Genomic DNA, 22,618 nt, shown 5'->3' with positions numbered 1-22,618 from the left:
TTTCATTTCACTGTGGGTGTACCTGTACGTCCTCATGTGACAAATACAGACCATGAATCCTGAATCAAGGTACAAGGGGCAAAATACATGCTTTTCAGAATTTTATTTGAAAAAAAACAGTACATAATTTTCTTACCACTTCACATTTATCTTTGGTTTTGTTTTGGTTCATCACATAACATCCCAATAAAATAGGTTTAAGGTTTAAGTTCACAATGTAGTAACAATTTTCCAAAGATTGTTGAAATGAACTTCTTTGGAGCGGAGCTGCTACTGAACATACTTCCTTAGTTTCACAAGGAATGCTGAAAATGAAAGAAGGAAAAACCACATAATTAGCATTCATTTACTTGTTCACGTGATGTATGAAACGACTGACACAGGACCAGTAGCCACTGCTGACCTGTGTGGCTCAACTGTTCAGGATGAGGTCTAGCGATGTAGGGAACACTCCCAAACACAGGCTGTCCCTGTGCACTGAGCTCTTCACCTGTGTCTGTTTCATCTTCAACAAACAGGACAATCAGGTCCGAATCTGAATATTAATTGATAATTAGTGGGGTTTTTTTTATTTTAACTCACCTTTGTCAGTCTCATCTTCTGTCTCCTTCAACACTTCTTCAAGGTGGTCTTCTAAGACAGGAGTTCTCCTGGTACAGTACTGACCAGTCTTCTTCATGGCTGGAGAGACCCACCAGTGTCGAACTGGAACCTCAACAATGCGTTCACATAACAAAGGAAGAGCTGAACATCGAATGCCCTCCAGCAGGTCAACAACCTGTGTTATACTAGGTTTAAGTGGGGGAGTCGGTCGTCAGTTTTCACTGGAATGGTTCCAGCTTCTAATTACTGTACAGGTGTTGCTGGTCCAAACAACAATGCTTTATCATTTATTTTCCTCTTTTGTATATACTCACTTGACGAGGTAGACGGCACAAACACAACCAGGATGCAAATGTTGAAGTGCAGTGGGTAAACCCAGGTGAGGGTTAACCAGGTCAAGAGCAATCTGGGACATAAAAAAAGATAAAGTGTCATTAAATGCAGTCTGTACTGATGTCACCTTGATTTTATTCATCAATTCACTGTGCTCCCTATAAACACTGACCGCATTAAATCTGTGACCAGCGAGGAGAGAGGAAGCCTTGCAAAGGTCGGCGTGGTGAAACTGGATGTTGTCAGGCCACTCCTCCCTATGTTGGAGATTCCAGGATGTCCTCCAACGTTTGCAGTTTTTCGTGGCCCTCTTTAGATGATCTTCTCTGACATCTATGCTCAACACTCTGCCTTTGGAGCCAACTGACGGGGGAAGGGAAGAAGGGAGGGAATGAGGGAGGGGTGTGATGTGGATCAAGAATCAGACAGAACATTTCTAAACTGCTGTGAAATGCACTGCAAGTGGCAATTTTGGTAACTTGTTCATTTTAATGTGTCAGTTTGAGGCAGTGGTGGCTTGGTGGTTAAAGAAGAAGACTTGGGTCTGGAAGGTTTCAGGTTTGAAACCACAAGCTGCCAAGTTACAACGAAGGTCCTCTGAGCATGGCACACACTGCTCCCCGGGCGCTTAAGCTGCCCTCTGCTCACTATGGTGATGGATGTGCTGTGTCACAATGTCACAGTGACAAGTAATTCACTTTTTGTTTTTTACTATATTCCCATGTCTTTTTTTTGTGTAAAATATAGGTTTGAAATGAATTTAAATTGATTAAATTCCATAAGTATTCATGGTTATAATATATATATGTATACATATATATATTTAAATTTTCTACTGTTATTTTCCAAGTTATCACCAAGGGTATAAATGTAGTTGGGTAGCCATTTTCCATGCAGTGCTACAAAAGGAACATACTGGAGTCAGCTACACATATATTAAACCATATAAACATATAAATCACCAAACAGGGTTTATACATTCTATAAACCCTTCTAGAAACAGATGTGGAACTGAATCAAGTACTTACTAGGTGCTAATTTTTAAAGAATTATGTAAACACTCTGTCACTTTCAAAGCTAGGGATTCAGTTCTGGGCCTTTCCCTTGTAACTGAGATACTGAGAGCATTTCTAAGATTGTTCCTTTAAGGTGGCTTTTGATCATCAAGGGAGGAAACTTGGCGCAGACCTGTTCTGGACAGAAACAGAGACATGGCCCCTGAGCCAGAGCCTGACTCTAGTACGCAGTCGCCCTCTTTCACATCCATCATCATGAGCATAACTGCTGCATCCTAGCAAAAGAAGGGAGGAAGAAAAAAGACTTAAACAACTGTTGAACAACTACAAGATAAGACTAGAGTGGACCTGTGACCGTGTACCTTTGGATAGGTGATGGCAGGCCCTCTCCTCATGTGCAACACATAATCCTCCAGACTGACCCGTCGTATAAATATTGGAACACCCCTGTTGGTCTTTAGAACCACACCAGCCGGCTTTCCAACAATGTCATCATGTAGGATCACCCCCCAGCTGCTCTGCAGGAGAACCCCTGCCTTCAGAGTGAACATTTTCCTGAACTCCACCTGGTTCTTTTTGTACAACTCGGCCATGAGGATTTCGCCAAATACAAGTAAGTTCTCTCCTGGAAGAACCACTGCTGCCCCGCTCTCTGAGGAGCTTAGTTGGTTAAAATGGACACTATTTTCGGGGGGTGTCTCTTCAGCCACCAGCGACTGAAGAGGTTGGTCAGCTTCATGTTCCAAGTGCGCAACTGACATTTCGATGTCTCCATCAGGTCTTTGTCGGTCTTGCTCTCTCAGCTGCATCACCTCCGGGCTCAGGGCATCCTGGGGCAGCAGACGGCTGACCCTCTCCAGAGGAGACAGTGGTCTCTTCCTGCTCCCCCTGGTCACCAGTGAGTCTTCTCTTGTCAGCGTGCTGCTAACGCGTGAAGAGTCTAAATACTCTTCCTCGTTATCGTGGCATTTTACCGACCCAGTTGAAAAAGTACGACTTTCAGTCAATTTAAAAAGTATGTTTGTTTCCCATGCGTGGATTTGACAAGATGTGCAAATTCTTACAACCCTATGAGTCAAGAGCAACGTACGTATGGACGTTTTCAACATTTTTACAAATTATATATTTTTTTACAGTAACGTAAATCTAATAACCATAACGTTATTAGATTTAGTACAGTCATCGGATATGAATTAATAAATATAAGATACTCCCCATCGCCTCACTCTATTTACTGCAGTTAAACTCCTGTAAAAACGTGCATTTCCCAGTTGCTTGTAGAGAGATGAAACTATCCTGGCTGAAGGATACGCATGTGATCGACGTCATAACTAAGCGACTCCTGTAAGAATCCACATCGAACAGCAGAGGTCAGTGTTGTAGTTGTACTTGAGCGTGTAGTAGGCGTGATTTGGTGTCGATATCTATGACGTTACTTGGGTTCAAATTACATTAAACGGAGTGAAAATGTCAAACAAATTAATACATCGGAGAAAGGGGTCAACAAAAAAAAAAAAGAATATATGTAACCCTATATTATTATTATTTAAAGTTTACTTATAATATTTATATTTTGTTGAAAGTAGAATTCTAAATTAATACAGTGCGTGGTGTTGTTATAATATATCAGTTTTAATAATATGCGTTCTTGTTGTTCTAATATATCAGTTTTAATAATATGCGTTAATTTAAAAAGGGGTGTTTTTATCCAAACAGAGGAAGGCATATGGGGTACTTTTAAGCAAGTAGGGAATTCGTTTATTAAAGATTAAAGAAATTAAGTGGTGTACAACTTCATGTGCGCCACGGATCGGTTTTCTGCAAGACGCATTTCCCACGGAACAGCGGTGTGGGTGTGTATCTGTGTGAAGAAAGGACACACCCATAACAAAACACAGCCCCATCCAGTAAAATTTAATTATTACATATGTGAAGTAAAACAAATATTGGAATTAAAGACTTTAATGTACACAATTTTCATTCTTAGATTGTAGTTTATGTCTAGGAACGAGCGGAAGTGACCGTTTTTCAAAACAAAACACCATAAAGTGGAAGGTAAATTTTTAAACAAAATGTACTAAAAATATTTTTATTATTTCCATGCAGCCAGTTACCAAATGACCTCCGTGATGAACAAGACGTTTGAACCACTTGAGTAAAGGTTTGTTGGGTGCGTATTCGTAGGGCACAGTTGACTGTGGGCATTTTAGATAACTGAAAGTTGATGTCTTATGCCAACGTATTGTAGGAGGAACACAGCACAGCATTTTAGATAATTGAAAGTTGATGTCTTATGCCAACGTATTTTGTGTTCTCTGCAAATTATTTTGTCTTGAAACTTTCTCGTAATTTCTGACTTTTCGTCTGGCAGCCTCAGCAGCCAATGGGAAGGAGGTGCTAAATGAAGCAGTAACGCGCATGTGCGCTGCAGCTCACCAACACGTGGGGTTTGTGTAAACCAGCTACGCGGACGCAATCAGCGCTGCAGAAATGGCGGCCGACGCTGGCAGTACTCCGCTGCTACCCTGCGTTTTTTCACCTAAATCACAACAATACTTAGCGGTGTGCGCACAGGATGGCAGACTTCGTATATGGAACACAGATAGTAAAACACTTTATCAAGAATACGTGCCTTCAGCCCACCTGAGTGCCACTTGTACCTGCATATCATGGGGACCATGCCGAACAGTGAAGGTACGTGAGGCTGATAGTTGCTTGCTGTTAGCCACATGAGCTACGAAGGCCCAAGACTTGCGTTTGAGGTTTTTATTCTTGTACACAATAAATCCCAAAACGAGGCTGCGACTTTAATGCGATGTTCACGTTAAGTCTATATTTGTGACATTGTCTAATGATAGATTTTTTGTGTGTGTGTGCTGACACTACGAGATGAAGCTAAGGCACGTTAGCTGGTTATCAACAGCTGCACAGGACGCACATGCTTGTCCCACATGGTAGCCCCAAGAAATCCCAAACTGTTCAAACGGGGCTGATTCGTGCATACAAAGTGGTGTATTGTCTTTATAGTATAATATAGTTGAGTTGTTTACTTTAGTATATTTTAAACATAAATTAATAAGCTGAAAATACAAGTTAGCTTTAGCCCAGTAACGCATGAGAAGCGTGTTGCCACCATGACACTCCTGAAAGTATAGGTTCAACAAGTTGGGCTACTGTTCGATTACTAGTTTGTCCACATTGGTTTAAATCGACCACAGGGTCCAACAAAGAGGGAAATGCAGTGAAAAGTCTAAAAGTAATCGACCAGATGATTGACTGCCAAGCCGAGATTTTACTACATTTTAGTTGAACGCCCCTAAATGTACGCTATCGTCTGCAAACTTTCCGTGACAAACAACACAATTCTATTAATCATTTAATCTCCACTAAAATATTGATGCTCCTCTTTCTTTTTTTCTTTTTAATTTCTGTTGCATGTGATGCGGATGCTTTTAGATGGAAGTGTAGCACTGATGGGTGTAGGATCTACCATCGAATTTTAATAATAAACCATTAGATAAAGTGCCTAATATATGTTGGAGCTAGATTTAAAGTTTTCCATTTGTTGGCTCATGTGGTCTATAGCAAAGAGCTCAGCAGAAGTGCCGTTATTTTATGAAAGTTGTGTTCATCAACTGTGTTGCTCTGTTCAGTTCCCTCTCTGGTACAAATGTGTGGTACATGGTGTTAAAAATGTTTCACTTTTCAGGAAGGGCCAACGAGGAAGAAGAGAAAATCAGAGGCAGGACATGTGGAGGAAAAATCCGATCTGTTGGCAATGGGCACAGCAGCAGGCACTGTGCTTATATACAGTGCAGCTAAGGGAGCACTGCACTGTACTTTGGTAAGGTTTACTCTGTGTACAATCGTTATCTTTCAAAGGTTTACTGCTGGGACAGGAATTTAGAAAGTTGCATACTTAGGTACAGAAATTTAAACATTCATCAACTGAATTTTAAGGTACACCAATCAAACCGTTATTTTAGTTCAGTTTTGCTTCATCAACTGAATTTTAAGGTACACTAATCAAACCGTTATTTTAGTTCAGTTTTACACTAGCTTTAGTGTTGACATGAAAATAATCTGAATGTGTACAGCCTCTTCATGCACCACAAATTGATTATATACTAAAACGCTGTACTTCCCCCAAATCTGACAAGTTATGTTTTGAATATTAACTTTAAATTGGTCTTAATGAAGATATTTATATTTATTTTATTTTTCTGGCTTTCAGCCCCATTTTACATCACAAATTTCTGGGGTCTCCAGACATTTTTGTACCTGTCCCTGGTGCAGTCATGTGACCTCAGCTGTCAATCATGATGCATCAGCTCATATTTTTGTATGCTGCATTTAATTTGAACCCCATTTATATTCATATAAGTGAAATAGTACAGTTGTTTGACATTGGGGTTGTTGTTTTTATTCAACCCTGTCCTCTGTCTCCACCAGGATGAAGGACACACCGGAGCGGTCAATTGTGTCCAGTGGCACCCAACAGAAAGTTTATTATACAGCGGCTCACATGATACAAACATCATTGAATGGGACTTGCAGACTGGCAAGGCAAGAAGGTCAGTATGCACTTGTCAGTCAATTTCAGGCTAAGGAAAAATGAGAAGTCATTCATTTTTACTTTTTAATTCACTTCTAAAAACCCTGCAGGAATATATCATTTTTTCAGACTTATTGCACTATTTTTTTTTTGTATATATCATTTTTTTTTGTCAGAAAGTTGGCTGCATATTAACTTAATTTATAACCTCACTGCAGTCACCAAGACATTTATTTCTTAATTACTTGTTATGAAAATTAAACTGTGCACTGAAGAAATCTTTAATTTCTGAATATATTATATAATTGAAGGCAATCGGAATCGGCACAAATCTGTGTCACTTAGTCGCACTTCAGTGAGTCACACAAAATGGCCTGTTTGAGATGGAATAAAATGACACCTTTAAATTCGATTCTTAAAGGCTAATAGTAACTCCAGGCAATACTGAAAATAGATTTTTATTATCATAACACTCCTTACCTATGTTTAAACATTCTGTTTACACATTTAGAGGCAAAGTGTGATTTGTAATATTTCAACAAATGCCAAACATTATTTGTGTCTCCTGGTGTTCTGTTTTTTTAGTTTCCCACTGGACACACAGTTAGCTGGTATTGTAGCAAATGGTGTCCAGTAGGGGTCAGCATCAGGACCACCTTTATACTTGCTATGAATAATGTTGACTTTAATGTCAAGGACCCACATTTTGAGGATGGCTGAACTGTAATTAAATGAGGGTTGATTTGATAAAAGACCTTGTTGGTTAATTAATGGTTTATCTGACGACTTCACTCTCGATACAGTCCACATACAGTGATTCAGTTTGTGGAGCTGCCAAAGTTCCCTGTACGTTAGTACTTTTTCTATACTTTCAAGTTTGGCTGACTCTCAGACATTTGGTAGTGAGTGATGATTTCTCTCTACATTTCCTGCTGCTGTCAGGTGATGTGAAGCAGCTAATTGGAGCAGTGACATTTCAGTCTTAGATTAAAGAGAAATAGTGATGGATACAGGATGGGAAGTCAGCAGTAGAAGAGAATCATGCAAGTACTGATGTAAAGAGCAATATAAAACAAATGTATAGTAGTCCAACAGTACTTGAATTGTTCAAATTCTAACAAATGTGACATTTTTTTAACAAACTTATAATGCAGAAAAAAAGGCTTGAATGTTTTCTTTGGATTTCAGAAAAATCAAGCACCCCTATCTTTAGGAACATTTTATCCTTAAATAAGTTAGGAAGCTGTAAAGATATTGAATGGAAAACCTAATGTAAAAGGACATTTTCACTTTGTTTGTCAAGCAGTTTGTACTTTGTGCGCTTGCTTTTTTCATCTCTCTACACGTTATATCTGCCTTGGCTGCACTGAGCTCTCTACACACAAAAGCAAAGCAAATTATTGTGTGCATCAGGTTTGGTTCTGAAACACTTGGCTATATTTTTATCATTTTAATCTTTCTGTTTAATAGCAGATGTATACACTGCTATTTACTGTATTTAAAAAGTGCACAGTTTTTTTCCCCCAGTTTTATTGTTGGGCATTTCGATGTTTTGGGTTTTTGTTTACCTTATTTTACTACCAAAAACAGTGTGTTTCCCTTGTAAATGACTAAAATGTGTGTAAAATGTGTGTTTCCCTTGTAAATGACTAAAATGTACACAACATACAAGCACAAGTACAAAAAGTGCTTGACAAACAAGCAGCAAGTCCTGAAACTCTAGTTGACGTTTCAAAGAACAACCACCAACAACTTATTATATCCAAAGAACCAGCTGCTCCTTGTGAGCTACTCTCTTCAAGATCAACCTTTGAAGGTTTTTCACAGAACTGCACAGCGTCGTGAGCAGCCACTTCACCACGTGTCATTGTTTTGAAGGGGAACGGCCTCAGTCTGTACTGCTGTGCTTTCCAGATCCACTTACCTCCGTGCAGGTTTCCCCAGACATATATTCATCTTCCACAAAAAAAGAATTTCAGGCAAATTATGTCAAAATCCATGTTAAAAAATAGATTCCAACAGAATGGGCTAATTCTGCGATTGCGTAATTGAGAAATTATAGTGCCCTACACTCAGAGCATGGACCTGATACAGTGCTCCAACTTCCTGTTTATGTTAATATTTTTACTTACAGGGAGTTATGTAAATTATGTAAAAATTGGTAGTAGTAAACTGAACGGTTGAGGCACAAACATTGTTCTTGTATAGATAAGTGTAAAAAATGATGTTGAAGGTCAGTGTTTTTGCCTATCATCTGTCAGTTTAATGAATTCATAGTCTTCTAACAGATTCAGCAGATGTGCAGCTTCTTCTGTTTGTGTCTACTTGCTCATACAACAACTTGCTATTACAGTTTTACTTTTATTTACTTTTTTATTACCTTTACTTTTTATATTAAAACTATTCTTTTTCTCTTGGTGACAGTAAATGGAAGGCTGACCGTGGGGCTGTGACCAGTTTGTGTGTGAGCCATGATGGGAAACTGCTTCTCTCAGCTGCACACGTGATCAAGATGTGGGACTTGGAAACCAAGGAGGTTTACAGAGTGAGTAAAGTTGGTTGTCATTTTTGATCTGTGCATTTTGTGGGAAGGGCTCGTTCCGCAACTCTGAATCAGTATCGATCCGATATTTGTCTGGATTTCAGTTTCAAACATGGGAAAAAAAACCCAACTATTTCCTGTCCGATCTGCTGCCTAAACAATTTCCTGTCCGATCTGCTGCCTAGGCCCAAATGATCAACTTAACTTTGAGCAACATGTCATAAACAGGGACAATAGGTGCATGTGGGTGGTTTGCGGTCCAAAAGTGGCCTTTGGACTGGGGTTTTGTTGTAGAGCATGATGGACATGACTGACTCATTGTAAATCCCCCTGAACAGACATTCACAGGCCACTCCTCTGCTGTGACGACACTGTGCTTTGCCACCACACGACCTCCCGACAGCAACAGCCTTTATTTCCTGTCTGGGGCAGCTCACGATCGACTCCTCAGCGTATGGTGAGCGTTTGTCCTCAGTCGTCGTCGTTGTTGTCAAGCAAGACATTCTTCTGCAGTCGCACCATGTCTCACCTACTGTTGTTTCATCGCAGGCAAGTTCGGCAAGACGGAAAGGACAAGAACTCAGTGGTGTCTTTTACATTGACTGATGAACCCAGGCACGTTGATCTGGTCCCATCCAACAGCAAGGAAGAGGTCAGAAGACAACTGGTCATTAGAACCACACCAACGTTGTGGAGTAAAATTACTTATTTATTAATATTTATTTATTTTTATTTTTTCCACAGGCAGTGAGGCTGGCAGTTGTGTGTAAAGATGGACAGTTGCATCTTTTTGAGCACTTTCTAAATGGGTGAGCCCTTTGAACATTCTCCTAACCAGTGAACCAGTTAACTACCAAAAAGTGTCCACTTGACTGAGTTTGAATTTCAGTTTAATCAAAATGGGCTTCAGTTTTACTGGAGTGGTTGAATTCTAAGGCAGGTAGTTCAGATGATTTTTATGATTTACTTGAAGTGCTGTTCTGTGTAGTCAGTCATTTTCATATTTTTCCTATTCAATTTTGTGTTTGCTTTTGTTGAATAAAAAGTCCCCCTCTCAGTAGCCCATCATACTGAGTTTGTTCTCACAGAACGTTCCAGTCAAAGTTTGGTGCTCATGTCATGTACTTTGTGTCCTCACAGACCCTGTAAGAAGCCCTTGTCTCCATCGTGTACAGTACAGATGTCAGACACAAAAGACTCTCCGGCGCCCATCCCTCTGCTAACTGCAGCCCTCGCAGCTAATATCCAAACTGTGCTTCTGGCATACGGCAACCACCTACAACCTGTAATGGAGAGAGTTGTGAGTACAGAGGATTTCAGTTTGAGGTTTTAATCAGACGATGTGCAATTAGGCACAAATGACTGCGTCTGCCTGTGGCTGTGGATAATCTATGTGGGTGCAGTTCTGTGGGAAGCAAAGGAATAGTTTGAGTCAACAGTCCTTGTTATTGTCATTTACCAAATAACATAAGATTTGCAACACATTTATTTAAAAGAATCATTGTTTAAAATAAAGCATTTAATGCTAAACAGGCATTGATTTAATTTACACTAAAATAAAATAATTTCTGTTACAGATATCAAATATTAATTTGTTCATACAATACATGGAGGAATTTAACAGTTTGAAGCTAAATTTGATGTTAAATATGACCTTTTATTTCTCTTTATTGGTTTTTGATGTACTTGCCTAAAACATACACAGTGCTTTATATATCACACCCTGTTAACCATGAGTTTTTATTTTTACAAAGTTTATTTCCCCAAAAAAAGTTTTTGTTGATTTTTACTGAAATTACTCGTATTCAAAAATGAATAGTGAGTTTAAAAAAGTATTTTATTTGAGTAATTTTCTTATCCAAAAATCTCTTTTCCACAGGAGATCAACACATCAGAGAGACATGTGTGTCTGAGCCGAGACGTTCAGACCAGCCTGTCACTGTCCATAGAATCCACAGTTTCCAAGGTATTAATCTAGATTCTATTGGCATTTACATTTTGCAAAGGTTACAGATGTGGATTTCAGGAAAACCAATTAACTGAATTGTTTGTCTAATGAAGGTGAAAACACCAGTCACAAGTCGCAGCAGTGTCCTGGCTCCAGGGCTTCCTGGTCACCAAGCCCCAGTTAGAGGAGCCTCCCAGGGGTCGGAGAAGAGAAAAAAAGACAGCAAAGAGGTAGGACATGGATTATTATGGAGGCAGTTCATTAAACACATCCTGATAGAATATTTGTGAACACTTTATAAAAATTAACAATTTAAATGATACCATAACATTAATTAAAGAAATAAAAACCCCATACATCGCACAATAAGCAAACACATAAAATTGGGAGGAGATGGTTTCATCAAAGGCCAGGTCCATCAGTCTTTCACAAACGTTTGATGTTCGCCTTTATATCCTGGGTTACCCAGAGTCACTTAATTAAACATTGCAGTATCTTTTATACTTTTAAACACACAAAACTGCAAGGTTTGTCATAATGGCAGAACAAGGCTCATGTTTTTGACAATAACACTTGTCACCAACTAAACTTACATCTTGCTAAATAGAAAGATTTAGCACATTTCTATCCACCACAACTCCTTTATGTGACCAGAGTAATAAATAGACCTGTAGAATGCTGTTGGCCCATTCTTTCCTCTTTTCTTCCCCCAGATATCCATTGCTGAGCGGCTGGGTGAAATGGATCTGTCTGTAGTCTCCACAGAGAAGGGAGCTCCAAAAGGGAAAGCCTCTTTGCAGACTGACAACTTTGCAGTGCTCTTGGTGCAGGGTCTAGAGAGCAAGGATGCCAGTTTACTAAACGTCAGTTGTGCATCTGAATCACACGTTGACTTTCTTTCATTTTTGTTAGCCAAAGTATTCACATGCACCTGAGGATGTAGTAATTGTGTGTATTAACGGCTTGCATTATTTGGCTCTCTGTTACAGAAAGTATTTCAGACCCGTAAAGAGAATGTGATAAAGAAGACTGTTGCCCAGTTACCCCTGGCTGCTGTTTTACCACTGCTGGAAGAGGTGAGACATAACTGGCTCTATATGTTGTTTGTCTTTGAGCTTTAAAGGCCGTTGTTCTTCGCGACGTCCTGTTCAAAGAAAACCTTCACAACATGCTCAGCTTTGAAGTTGTTCTTGCATTCTTGAACGGTCCTCGTCCACAGGAACATTGTTTTATTTGACTGTTGGTTCAGATGTCTTAAATTTTTATGGAGAGTTAAAAAACAAAAAAACTAGTTCCTGACTTTTTTGCATATGCTGAAAGAGAATGGTTTAAGTAGAACTGTACCTCAGACAGAGTTCCAATTTTTTTTTACAAGTGGTTTAAGTAGAACTGTACCCAAACTACCCTCTGCTGGAACATGGTGTCGTGACTCCAGACAGAGTTCCAATTTTTTTTTACAAAACATGACAAGTATTTAATATATCTACCTAATACCAAGTAGCACACCAGTACCTCTTTAGTTTTGGTATTTAAGAAATGCAATGGACCTGAAGAAAAAAAAAGTGACTTGAGGTGTGAACACCTCGTCTATCCACTCTGTGCTGTTTAACTGAGAAGAGAACAGTCATGTTCTGTCTTCTTTCTTTTCTCAAATTAGTTTTCTGCCAATGGTCCTCACCCAACCTGGGGATCGTATTAACTTGTAGTCTAAGGTTGGCAGTTGGAGATTCTGTCACTTTGCTGTAATCACCATTAGACTGAGAAGAGACATGAGAGAGATCCTGTTAAAAAAGGTCATAGAACAGTCTTGCTCCTGTCTTTGTCTCTGATGATAAAATACCTCCAGAACTGCTGACTCTGTTGACCTACTTAAATGAACTACCCAGCAAGAAGACACTGAACTCCAGTGGGAAAACACTTACCACTGGCTGACTGCTGTGGTTAAAAGCCTGTGCTAATCAGCTAACTTGATTGGAACAGGTTTTTGAGTTCTACTATTTGAATGACTAGCTGGTTCAGATACATATACTAGCATCCATGTTACTAAACCTAAACTACATGGTTACTAAACCATGGTACTATACTAACTACGGTAAACGTTTTTTTGATAGCACTTTGCATTAATGAAATTTATTACGGTACAGATTATTGTAAAAATGCTGTTTTATAATATTACCCTTTTTTAACCATAGTGCCATATTTTCCAGACTAAATTGCACTAACCAAAAAATGCATAATGAAGGAAAAAACATAAATCGCTGAAGTATGTAAGTCGCACCAGTGCCCTCTAGTGGCAGTCAGTGTGAAATGAATGAACATGTACATTTTCAGTGGAACAGGAGTAGCAGATACTGGTACACTAGCCTAGAGTTCCCTTTGGTGGCTGTCAGTGTGAAAATAACAAACGTGAAATTATATATTTTAGTATCAGTCGCACCAGAGTATAAGTTGCAAACCCAGTCAAAGGATAAAACAAAGTGCGACTTATAGTCTGGAAAATACAGTACTGATTTTATTTTAAATGAATATTTTGTTACACACTTAGAGACGTTAAAAACATTACTACGAAATCCCCCTTTAACATGACAATTTATTTTCTCCTCTACAGATCACAAATAGACTTCAAGGACACCCTTTTGCGTAAGTGAACTCCATTAATTGATTCATGTTGTTTAATGGCTGACAATGACATAGATTTTCCTGTGTATGAATTTTGGAACCAGACATTTTTTGTCTGCACTAACCAAAGTTTGTGTTACCTCAGCGCACACTGCAGTTCACGTCCTCATCTGAGATGTTTGACATTATTTTTTTAAATTGGGTTGACATAGTTTACTGGGAAAAAGAACCGCCTCCATGCACGTCAAATAAATGTGTCCTTTCTACAGGGCTATCCTGATGGTACGATGGCTCAAGGCTGTCATCATGCAACACTCTTCATACCTGGCATCAGTAAGTTCACCACACAACATCGCGTTTTCTGTCCGTTGCTCAAAAGAATCCATTAGACTGTGGTAAATGGGCTCCGTTTGTGCTTCCTCACTCCTTTATTTTTACAAGGCCACACATGCGTTCAGGTTAAGGTGGGACTGCATTTCTGTCAAACGCACAACAAATTGTTAACCCTTTTGTTTCTGTAACTTACAGGCTTTACTTCAATAAGCCTAATACTATTTAAGAAAGTCAAATTTGATTGCAGCTAGTTTTAATCAGATTGATCATACGGGTTCATCCTTCTCAATGCATGGTTTGTTTTGACCAACCTTTTAATGTATAGTATAAATTAAACTCCTTTTTTTTTCTCACTGGGCATAAACTGTGATTATAAAGAGACTGACATAGTAATTAATGGGAACAATGAAAATGCTCCTTTTAGTGTAAAGAAAAGCTTGTGGTGGTCAGAGTTAGGAATGGCTAGATCCAATAATCAGAATTAATCAGAACTATAAACTCGCCCAATCCGATACCTTCGCCCAACTTGCTCAACAGCCTGCGTGATGCTGGAGGAGAAAACAAGGTGTCGGCAGATACTCCTAATGGCAGTATTGGTATCAGAGATGAAAGAGTTGTATTGAGAAATTCCTATAAAATAAATAATGACCTGCTGTCATCTTTGTATTCAACAGCTGCCAGACCTGGTGACCCAGTTGGGAGTGCTTTATCACATGATAGAGAGCAGAGTGAAGATGTTCCACAAGCTCACGAAACTGCATGGAAAACTCTATCTCCTGTCAACACAGGTGAGTCTCACCCTGCACTGATTCTGTGTATTGTGCACTCTGTTCCTGTGGTAATGTGAAGTACACTGGGTTCACCACTAAACACACCAGAAAAGTCTGTATTTACTGGAGTGTGTTGTGTAGAACAGAGGTCTCAACAAGACGTCATGTTCTTCTGTGCCAGTCAACGCGACCAAATAAAAATCCTCATGAAAGCAAATCAAATGACAACTCATACTCGATGGTTGCCACATTTTATGCAGAGTGTGAGAATTTCCTCCTGCCTTTAATCTTTGTTTTGGCAGTTTTGTCAGCAGTCACCTTGGAATAAAGCATAAAACAGAAAATGAACAACGTTGTTTGTTTTTAAGAGGTTATTGAAGAATTTATTGAAAGTTGTTATCGGAGCTTTGATGACGCTCCGCGGCGCAGGTCTTACAGAGAGCAACATAAGCACCTGTCTGTACGATAGTGCCCGTTTGCAAACTAGTGCATGTTACAATGCAAGTTGACCAACTGAGATTATCTGACCTAACCAGAAACAGGCAGTATGTGCATACAATTTGATGAATAGATGAGTAGCATTTCCCCTCACTGGGTAACACACACTGTCAGTCTGGTCGTTTCAGTGTTTTTCCACTGACTACATGAGTTTCAGTACAAGTCAAGTGAATAATAGCACAGAATATATTTTTGTCATAACAGTTTTAAGTATGACTGAAGCATGTTGGGAGTTCTGTCTCCAGGGAGTTTTTTTTAAAGAAGACATTTGACTTTGTCTCATTCTGCCATTATGGGCTTTTACAATTCGGGACACGTCATGTGACCAAGCCAAGCGCCTTGGCATCTGAAGTGCTGACAGGTTCAGGGTCAAGTCGGTGTTGAGTGCACAAGTTGATTAAAGATGTACAAGACGAATGCAGTGGACTGTATTTTGGTTGCAATCACAATATCATATATAAGTAGTATTTAAAATCAACTACGACACAGTTCAACTGAATGGATTATCAAGGAGAACATGGAGAATAAAAACAGTGATTATACAAAAAATGCAGACGCTGCAGTCCCCCCACCTGCCTCCTGGAGGCATGTGACCAGCCATAGCTAGTGTTGAATTATGTTATTCCATCCTGGGAAAAAACATGATCAAAGCCTACTCATGTCCTTCAGACACATCTCCACTGCCGAGCTTTCTTTTATGTGGTTATGTGATTACACAGCGTGACACTGCAATTAGATTTTGTGCAGCACTCGTTAGTCAGCAATGGTAGCTGTGCTTTTGGGATTACTTAAAGTAACCTCACGTGGAGTAGAGATAATAGTTGAACAATTAGATTTACTGATTATAAAAAAACAATTGAGTACTGCAACTCCACAAGTGTCTCACACAGATGCTCATTACTGAGGAACATCTTCAGTGTCATCGTGGAGGAAAGTCCATTAACAGCTACAAGAAAAAGGCCAAAAGTGTCCGTAGTGTGGAACCACGTCAGCTTCCAATAAAACCATTGGTGCTGCAGTGCAGCCCGCATATCAGAAGTGTATATTCAGTGATGCAGCGAAGCACTGAAAGCAGCCAGTCGGCATAAGTGAGCTGAGCGGCGTTGACACAGGGTCATGTAAACTTTGTGACGATGACTAACTTTAAATGAACATTAGCCAGAAGATGCACACTGATCACTACAGTGTCATTAACTGCAGCTCAGGGGGAAAAAAGGACTTTCATTTAGTTGATGTTCTGCTGTGACCATTAGCTGAACTAACAGACTGAGCAGGCACTGTCACTACATACACACACACATTCACAAATCCACACATTGGATACACTGCACACAGCAGGGGTGTGCAGAACATCTTGATACTACGACATATCACAATATTTAGTCTTGCACTACATTATTGATCTAATGGCACCAGTGATCAATGTTTAAGCAATAAACATGCACTTGTTCCAAACCGATTCCGTTGCTATTTTAAAGCCTCCACATGATGGCGCTTAGCATGAATTTAATTTATTGCAACATACAGATTATTGTAGCATCATTCTATCGTGACATTATCGACGTATCGTGAAAGTACCTTATCCCTAGACACCTGGTGATACCCAGCCCCGTCACCTACATACTTGGGTTTTTTTTTACTGGTTTGTTTATTTTTCCCTTCAATCCACCAGAATTTATCAATCAGTGCGTTTCTGCGACGTGGCCGCTGAGCTCAATGTCAATACAGAATAGATTAATGTTGTCAAAAGACTTGTTTTGTGCCTCCAGCTGCTCCATCTGATTTCATACACTTTCTAACCTTCAGTAGCGTCTCCCTGAGTTTTTACTGCGAGAAAGTCCTGAGAATACAATTGTCTCGTTCCAGTGCTTTGTATTAAGGTCACTCTATTCACTTTCAGTGTCTCCCGCTCAGTGTTGCCAGATCATTCTGATGCATAATTTAAATTCCGACAAACGCACACTAGTAGCTTAGCATAAAACGATTGTTCGAAGACTAACCTTGATTCCATAAATTATTTATTTTTCCTGTATCTTCCGTACTTAGATTAACGAATGTAAACTGTTTGGATTTGAGTGACTGCACAAGGTTATGTGAGGTTTGAGTTTTTATTTAAATTCAGTTGGAAACTTCAATGAATTTGTCAGGGTAGTTCACTACTTATTCTAAACCTTGAGCTTTAAGTTCAGGCCCTGTCCTCAGGCACATCAATCTTACACGGATGATAATTTGTTGGGGGGGGGAAAAAAGCAAACTTCAGACTTGTGATCTTGTGGTGGAATCCCTGAAGAAACTACTCAAGATTTTTTTATATTTTTTTTTCTCCCTGGCACGGTGAAGCAATGTTCCTGACAGCAGCTCTGCAATAAATTCAGACTAGGATGCATCCTTAGACTTTACAAGGACAAGTATGATTATGAGTCTGAGAAATGGAGCATTGATACCTGTGCCCTTGAGAATAAGTCAGACGGCAGATGTTTACAACAGTGTTGTTAAGTACGTGACATTAATGTGACATGAAAACTGCTCCGCCATTTCACAACGCTGCACATACAATGAGAAAAACAAAAAAAGTTCATTTGTTCTTGTAAATAATGCAGTTTCTTTGTTTTTTAAATGAATTCATTGTTCAAATTAATTTTCAGTTTAGATTCATTCCTTGTTTCATGTTTTGTCAGTTTGTAAAAATAAAATCTGTCAGTTAATAGTTGATGGTGGCACAATGTTAGTGTAATTTTATTTTAATATTTTACAGTTATAACACAAGACTGGATAAATGGCAACATAAAATTATAACACCGAAAACACAATGTTGTCTCAAACAATAATTAAAAAAAAAAAAAAGATAAAATATGGGAAGTAAACACTCAATGCGATGTGGTGTCTATTTGTGATCACTAGGTGGCGACGTGTGGCAGCAGTAAAGCAGTGACTGAGGTTGACCAAACTGCCAAACTGGTGTATGAGGAAGGTGAGTGCTGCTTTTTTGTCTTGTCGTTTGTGTCTTCTAACCTTACACTGCACATCATCTGAGCTGTGTCATCAATCTGCCGCCGCGTAATTGACTTTATTTCTCTTCCTCTGTGACACATGTCACAACACGGAGCGGCGTGATCTAGACCTGAGTCCTGGTGACATGTTGGTCTGAATATCAGTGTGATCTGCAGTTTATAGGAATCCAAAACTCCAGTCATAGGCAGCCTGGCGTATGCTGGGTTACGGCGACTTTCTGCTGCAGTTTTTTCCCCTGATTGTTTCCATTTGGTTTATTTTAACCTGTAGGAATGTCTACAATTATTTGAAACTGATTAAAAAAAAACCAATAGTTTCAATCACTAGACTTTTATAAAAGGGAACACCGGCCGTCACACAGCCATTCTTGTTGATGCACAGCACGCAACTATGACTCCTGTTGCCTGGCAACCTGACTTGCACTGCTTAGATCCTCCCGCTCCAGCAAAGCAACAAGGCCCACTCAGTTTATTCTCATTTTATAACATAGCACAGACGTTTCATTGAATGGTGTAGAAAATCGGCCTCTTTGAAGTAATAATGCTCAGCATTAAAGTTTCGCGCCACCTCAGTTGTCGTGGGTCATGAAGAATAACTTTAACAATTACAAGACTTGGCTGCGCTGATGCAGAAAAAGAAAGTAAGAGTGCTGTCACTTGACTTCAAATGGATCCAGTGTTTAAGTTTGACAGAAAGAATGCAGTGACCTCAGGTCACCATAGGATGGCAGTGGCCATTAGATGTTAGCAGAACATCTTAAATTGTGTTAAACATCTGGGAACCTAATGTCTGTCTTCAGTTGAATTAGCGGTAAAAGCCAATCGTGTGCATTCAAAGAGCGCACTTGTAGCAAACAAGTGCTTCTTAACTTCTGGACAGGGACCCTCTTTGCTAGGCAAGAAAGACTGACCATAACATGGTGTGTTCTGAAATTTAGTGACTATCACCACCAGGTTCAGCAAAGAAAAGCCATGAATAAAGCCTAGCTCAGACCAGGGGTTCCCCAAACCTTTCCAGACCAAGGCCCTGAAACAGTATTAACTTCTGGACAGGGACCCTCTTTGCAAACCCACAGACAATGCTACAAAATATGTGAAGAAACATCAACTGTTAGACTGTACTTTCTTACCGTTATTCATTATTCAGTAACTACATTTGTTTAGCATAAGAAAAATGTTAACAAACATGTTTCCAGCGCTGTGCATTCTCTTTAAATAATAAACTTAATAAACAGTTGTCTGCTCCTTCGGTCTATTTCTGTCTGCTCACATTAAAAATGGCCATAAAAATACAAAATTTGTCCTTTTTATCTTCCCTCTAGTTTTCTTAGGCCACCCTAGCACCCTCTAGTGGCTACCCGTTTAAAAAAAACGCTGGTTTAGAGCAAGGGTTGTCTACAGTGTTTTGGGTCTGGAGTTACTTTTAAAATGACTAGGCTAAATTAGCCACCTGCGGTGATAATATTAAATATAATTACTCTTAACTTTCATTACATTTAATATGTTTTGTGTAACTCTGATTCAATGCATGGAGCTGTGTATTATTTATTTGTTTTTGAATTTTATTTGTAATTGCTTATGACATCAGTGTTTTTGAATTTTATTTGTAATTGCTTATGATTTACCAACACTCTGTCTGCTGTGCACTTGTAGCTTGCAATCTACGTATTGGGCACACCTGATTTAGAATATCTGTCAGAAATGGGATTAAGTTTGCTTGTATTAATGAGGTGTGAAGAAAACAAGTCACTCGAGAGAGATGCACTTATCCACTAAAAGGTAAATGGGTGGGTGGGTAGGGAACCCATTTACCTTTTAGTGGATATGTTGACACGGTCGAAACAAAAAAAAATCTCATGTGGAAAATGTGTATCTGGATGTGGTAAAGGTGATTGAGGTGTGATCGTAATCTGCACACCCGTTACATCGGCTTTGCCTTTTGTCCTCGGCTGTTCAGTCTAGATCCTATTATGTCCATCGTGTGTAAGTGAACTGATCATGTACATTTTACACCACTCGGTCCAGTCTTCCTGCTGGTGTGACGAGGATCACCTAACCCTAATGTGCTCATAGTTGGAGCAAATAATATTAAACGTTTCTTTTTCAACGCCGCCACTGCTGTTGTCATAACTGAAGGACCGTGCCACTCTATTGAAATGCAAATACCTGCAAATCCCCCCCTGCATGAAATTTTCTAAAGGCGTGAAAGCGCTTTGTCTACTTTCTTTTCCTCATTACCTTCTCTGTGAAAGAGGAGGGTGTGTGCAATGGAAACTGCTTTCTTCAGCAACATCTAATGGATTCTCGTCTTGTCCTGTTCTTTTTTTTTAATAGAATCATCTGACGAGGACGACGCCTCTGGTGATGAAGGTCTTCTTGACGATGACTCGGTAAGTATATGTGGGCCAAAACTCAGTTTGTCCCCACAGATCATTAAACTTCACATTTTCTGAATTGCAACTGGAGTACACACTGCACACTGTGGGCTCTGTGTATATATTTTTTTTATTACTTTGTGACTTTTTTAGTCAGACCTAGAAAGTGAAAAACTTTTTTGGTGGGGGAAAAAACCCCCCACACTTTTCCACATACAGTTACTGACTCAGCTGTGTTGTAGAGGTGCGGTTCTTCCTCCCAGGGAAAATTAAAGGGAAATAACGTGCTATTTGCGTTTACATTTGGTAAAGTTGAAAATTGTTTTTTTTTTTTTTTACTGAACTGAAAGTATTTGCATTATTTGTTTTTGTAACTTCATTTACATACTGTATATGTGATGTCATGACTTCTTCGGTGCATTCTGACACAGCCTTTTTGCGAAATGAAACTGAAGATGGAATGTATCTCAGCATTGTAGGAGGTCCTCACAGCAAGTCATTGTGTATCTGTCTCTGTGTGGTCCTCAGAACTGGGAAGAAGATGAGGTCGTGGATGAGGCGATGGAGGAGAACGAGGAACAAGACGACGAGGACGACAGGAATCCGGAGAGAACAGAATCCAAAGCAAATGGAGAGGAAGACATGGAGCACGAGAACGAGAGCGAAGAAGAGTGAACGAGGAGAAACTTCCCACACAAAAAATATGGACCTGAGAGAGTTATATAAACTTTCATTTTATTTTCACCCTTATGATTTTATTATCAGAACAAAAAGTTGGTTTTTACGCAATCAAGGGTTAAATGTTAAATGCAGGCAGTTGCGGCTGCCCTGACTCCGTTTCTCCCCACTCCCTACAATCCGAGGATCAGAGACATCACTTCGGGCCGAGAAGCAGATTCTTCAGAATGATACAGATGTCAGCTCTCCTGCCTCTCCTCTCTTTGTGTCAGTCTGTGTACAACCACTGTAGCCCAAGGTTGCTTTGAAAAAAAGACTGAAAAGATCCGGTTTGCCAACACCGCTGTCTGCATTCCAAATTTACTCCCCATATACAACGAAAACGTTTAGAGCACATTGTACATGCAGCTTACCAGTAGGTGACATGGCAGTCGCTCTGCCATTGGTCTATTCTAAACTCAACACAGACCGTGACGTGAACCTGTTGTCGGGCAGACACCCGTACGACGAGGAGTTGAGATGCAGAACTTTGGCTTTTTGTTGTACAGACAACTGCTTGATTTGAAGGTGTGTTTGTCAGACAAGTATATATATTATGTCTCACACAATGTAAATCTTTATGTACAGTGAAGTGTTTGTATGAGCTCTAACCTCTACTGCCTCCTGTCGCCCAGAGTTCCTTGCAATAAAATAAAAAACCACATCGTCTCCTGATCTGAAACTTTTCTCCTGTCTCTTTTTCGTATATACATATTGGAACCATTTCAAAAGTTAAATTGAAAGTGTTTTACCTTGGGTTCAGTTTCTGATGTGGGAAAATATGAACACTTCACTGTCTGCAATTGAAAGTGCTGCAAATATACATAATGTATGTGCCGTCGCCTTACAGTACATTAATCTCTTGCAGATAGTTTTGATCAACTTTTGGGTTGAACTCATGCCATCTTATATGGTACAACAATACATATGCATACAAAATGCATTGTATAGTTTGTGAAGTGTATAAAACTGCAAGATGGTGTCAATTAAAGGTGGGTTCAAGGCTCTGGTTGCTATAAATACTTGCAATTCATGTGTTCTGCGCAACAAAAAAAGGGGCCTCAATAAATATGTTTCTTTTTGCCCTCTGGTGTCATTATGCTCTCAGGCAACAAACCAATTTTAGGGAATTCACATCTTTACTAATTATTTCATAGGAAAGGAAAAAAGATCACATTAAATATATAAAATAACCGTATGAGGCTGTGTTAAAGTTTAATCCACAAAAATCATTAAAACATTTTCTGGTTCCTTTTTTTTTTTGGTTAGACAAAAATCATATTCACACTGAATATATG

At 39.4% G+C, this 22,618-nt stretch overlaps 2 protein-coding genes across 3 annotated transcripts; one reads left to right on the top strand and one right to left on the bottom strand.

The window, feature by feature from the left end:
- Positions 1 to 88: 88 nt before the first annotated feature.
- trmt61b (tRNA methyltransferase 61B) lies at positions 89 to 3,303 on the bottom strand. Of its 2 annotated transcripts, XM_008317104.3 has the most exons (7): positions 2,315 to 3,301; positions 2,125 to 2,227; positions 1,109 to 1,299; positions 918 to 1,009; positions 583 to 788; positions 404 to 505; positions 89 to 305 (listed from the first exon to the last, which is right to left on the bottom strand). In XM_008317104.3, the coding sequence occupies exons 1-7, from the start codon at positions 3,059 to 3,061 to the stop codon at positions 271 to 273; spliced, it is 1,476 nt and encodes a 491-aa protein (XP_008315326.1). In that variant the 5' UTR covers positions 3,062 to 3,301; the 3' UTR covers positions 89 to 270. The 2 variants fall into 2 exon arrangements, with proteins under 2 accessions (XP_008315326.1, XP_024912849.1); XM_025057081.1 differs by lacking the exons at positions 89 to 305; positions 404 to 505 and having other exon boundaries at positions 639 to 778; positions 2,315 to 3,303.
- Positions 3,304 to 4,365: 1,062 nt separating this feature from the next.
- Positions 4,366 to 22,002, top strand: wdr43 (WD repeat domain 43). The gene is made up of 18 exons (XM_008317125.3): positions 4,366 to 4,646; positions 5,662 to 5,796; positions 6,405 to 6,526; positions 8,932 to 9,052; positions 9,388 to 9,506; positions 9,599 to 9,701; positions 9,794 to 9,858; positions 10,190 to 10,349; positions 10,929 to 11,015; positions 11,111 to 11,227; positions 11,711 to 11,860; positions 11,987 to 12,073; positions 13,606 to 13,637; positions 13,886 to 13,949; positions 14,624 to 14,737; positions 18,119 to 18,188; positions 20,563 to 20,618; positions 21,132 to 22,002. Exons 1-18 carry the CDS (start codon positions 4,443 to 4,445, stop codon positions 21,276 to 21,278), a joined length of 1,953 nt encoding a protein of 650 aa, XP_008315347.1. The 5' UTR covers positions 4,366 to 4,442; the 3' UTR covers positions 21,279 to 22,002.
- Positions 22,003 to 22,618: the final 616 nt, after the last annotated feature.

This window comes from Cynoglossus semilaevis, chromosome 1 (assembly GCF_000523025.1).
Source record: "Cynoglossus semilaevis isolate Cse_v1.0 chromosome 1, Cse_v1.0, whole genome shotgun sequence".
NCBI classification, from domain to species: Eukaryota; Metazoa; Chordata; class Actinopteri; order Pleuronectiformes; family Cynoglossidae; genus Cynoglossus; species Cynoglossus semilaevis.
This window is presented reverse-complemented; position numbering and strand designations above follow the sequence as displayed.

Excerpts from the sequence above, each read along its gene's own strand:
- wdr43 (XM_008317125.3), top strand. The coding sequence starts at position 4,443 with ATGGCGGCCGACGCTGGCAGTACTCCGCTGCTACCCTGCGTTTTTTCA. Across the intron at positions 5,797-6,404 it reads GAGCACTGCACTGTACTTTG|GATGAAGGACACACCGGAGC; the intron begins GTAAGGTTTACT and ends TGTCTCCACCAG. Across the intron at positions 13,638-13,885 it reads CTTCAAGGACACCCTTTTGC|GGCTATCCTGATGGTACGAT; the intron begins GTAAGTGAACTC and ends TCCTTTCTACAG.
- trmt61b (XM_008317104.3), bottom strand. The coding sequence starts at position 3,061 with ATGTTGAAAACGTCCATACGTACGTTGCTCTTGACTCATAGGGTTGTA. Across the intron at positions 2,228-2,314 it reads CTGCCATCACCTATCCAAAG|GATGCAGCAGTTATGCTCAT; the intron begins GTACACGGTCAC and ends TTCTTTTGCTAG. Across the intron at positions 789-917 it reads TGTGCCGTCTACCTCGTCAA|TATAACACAGGTTGTTGACC; the intron begins GTGAGTATATAC and ends ACTTAAACCTAG.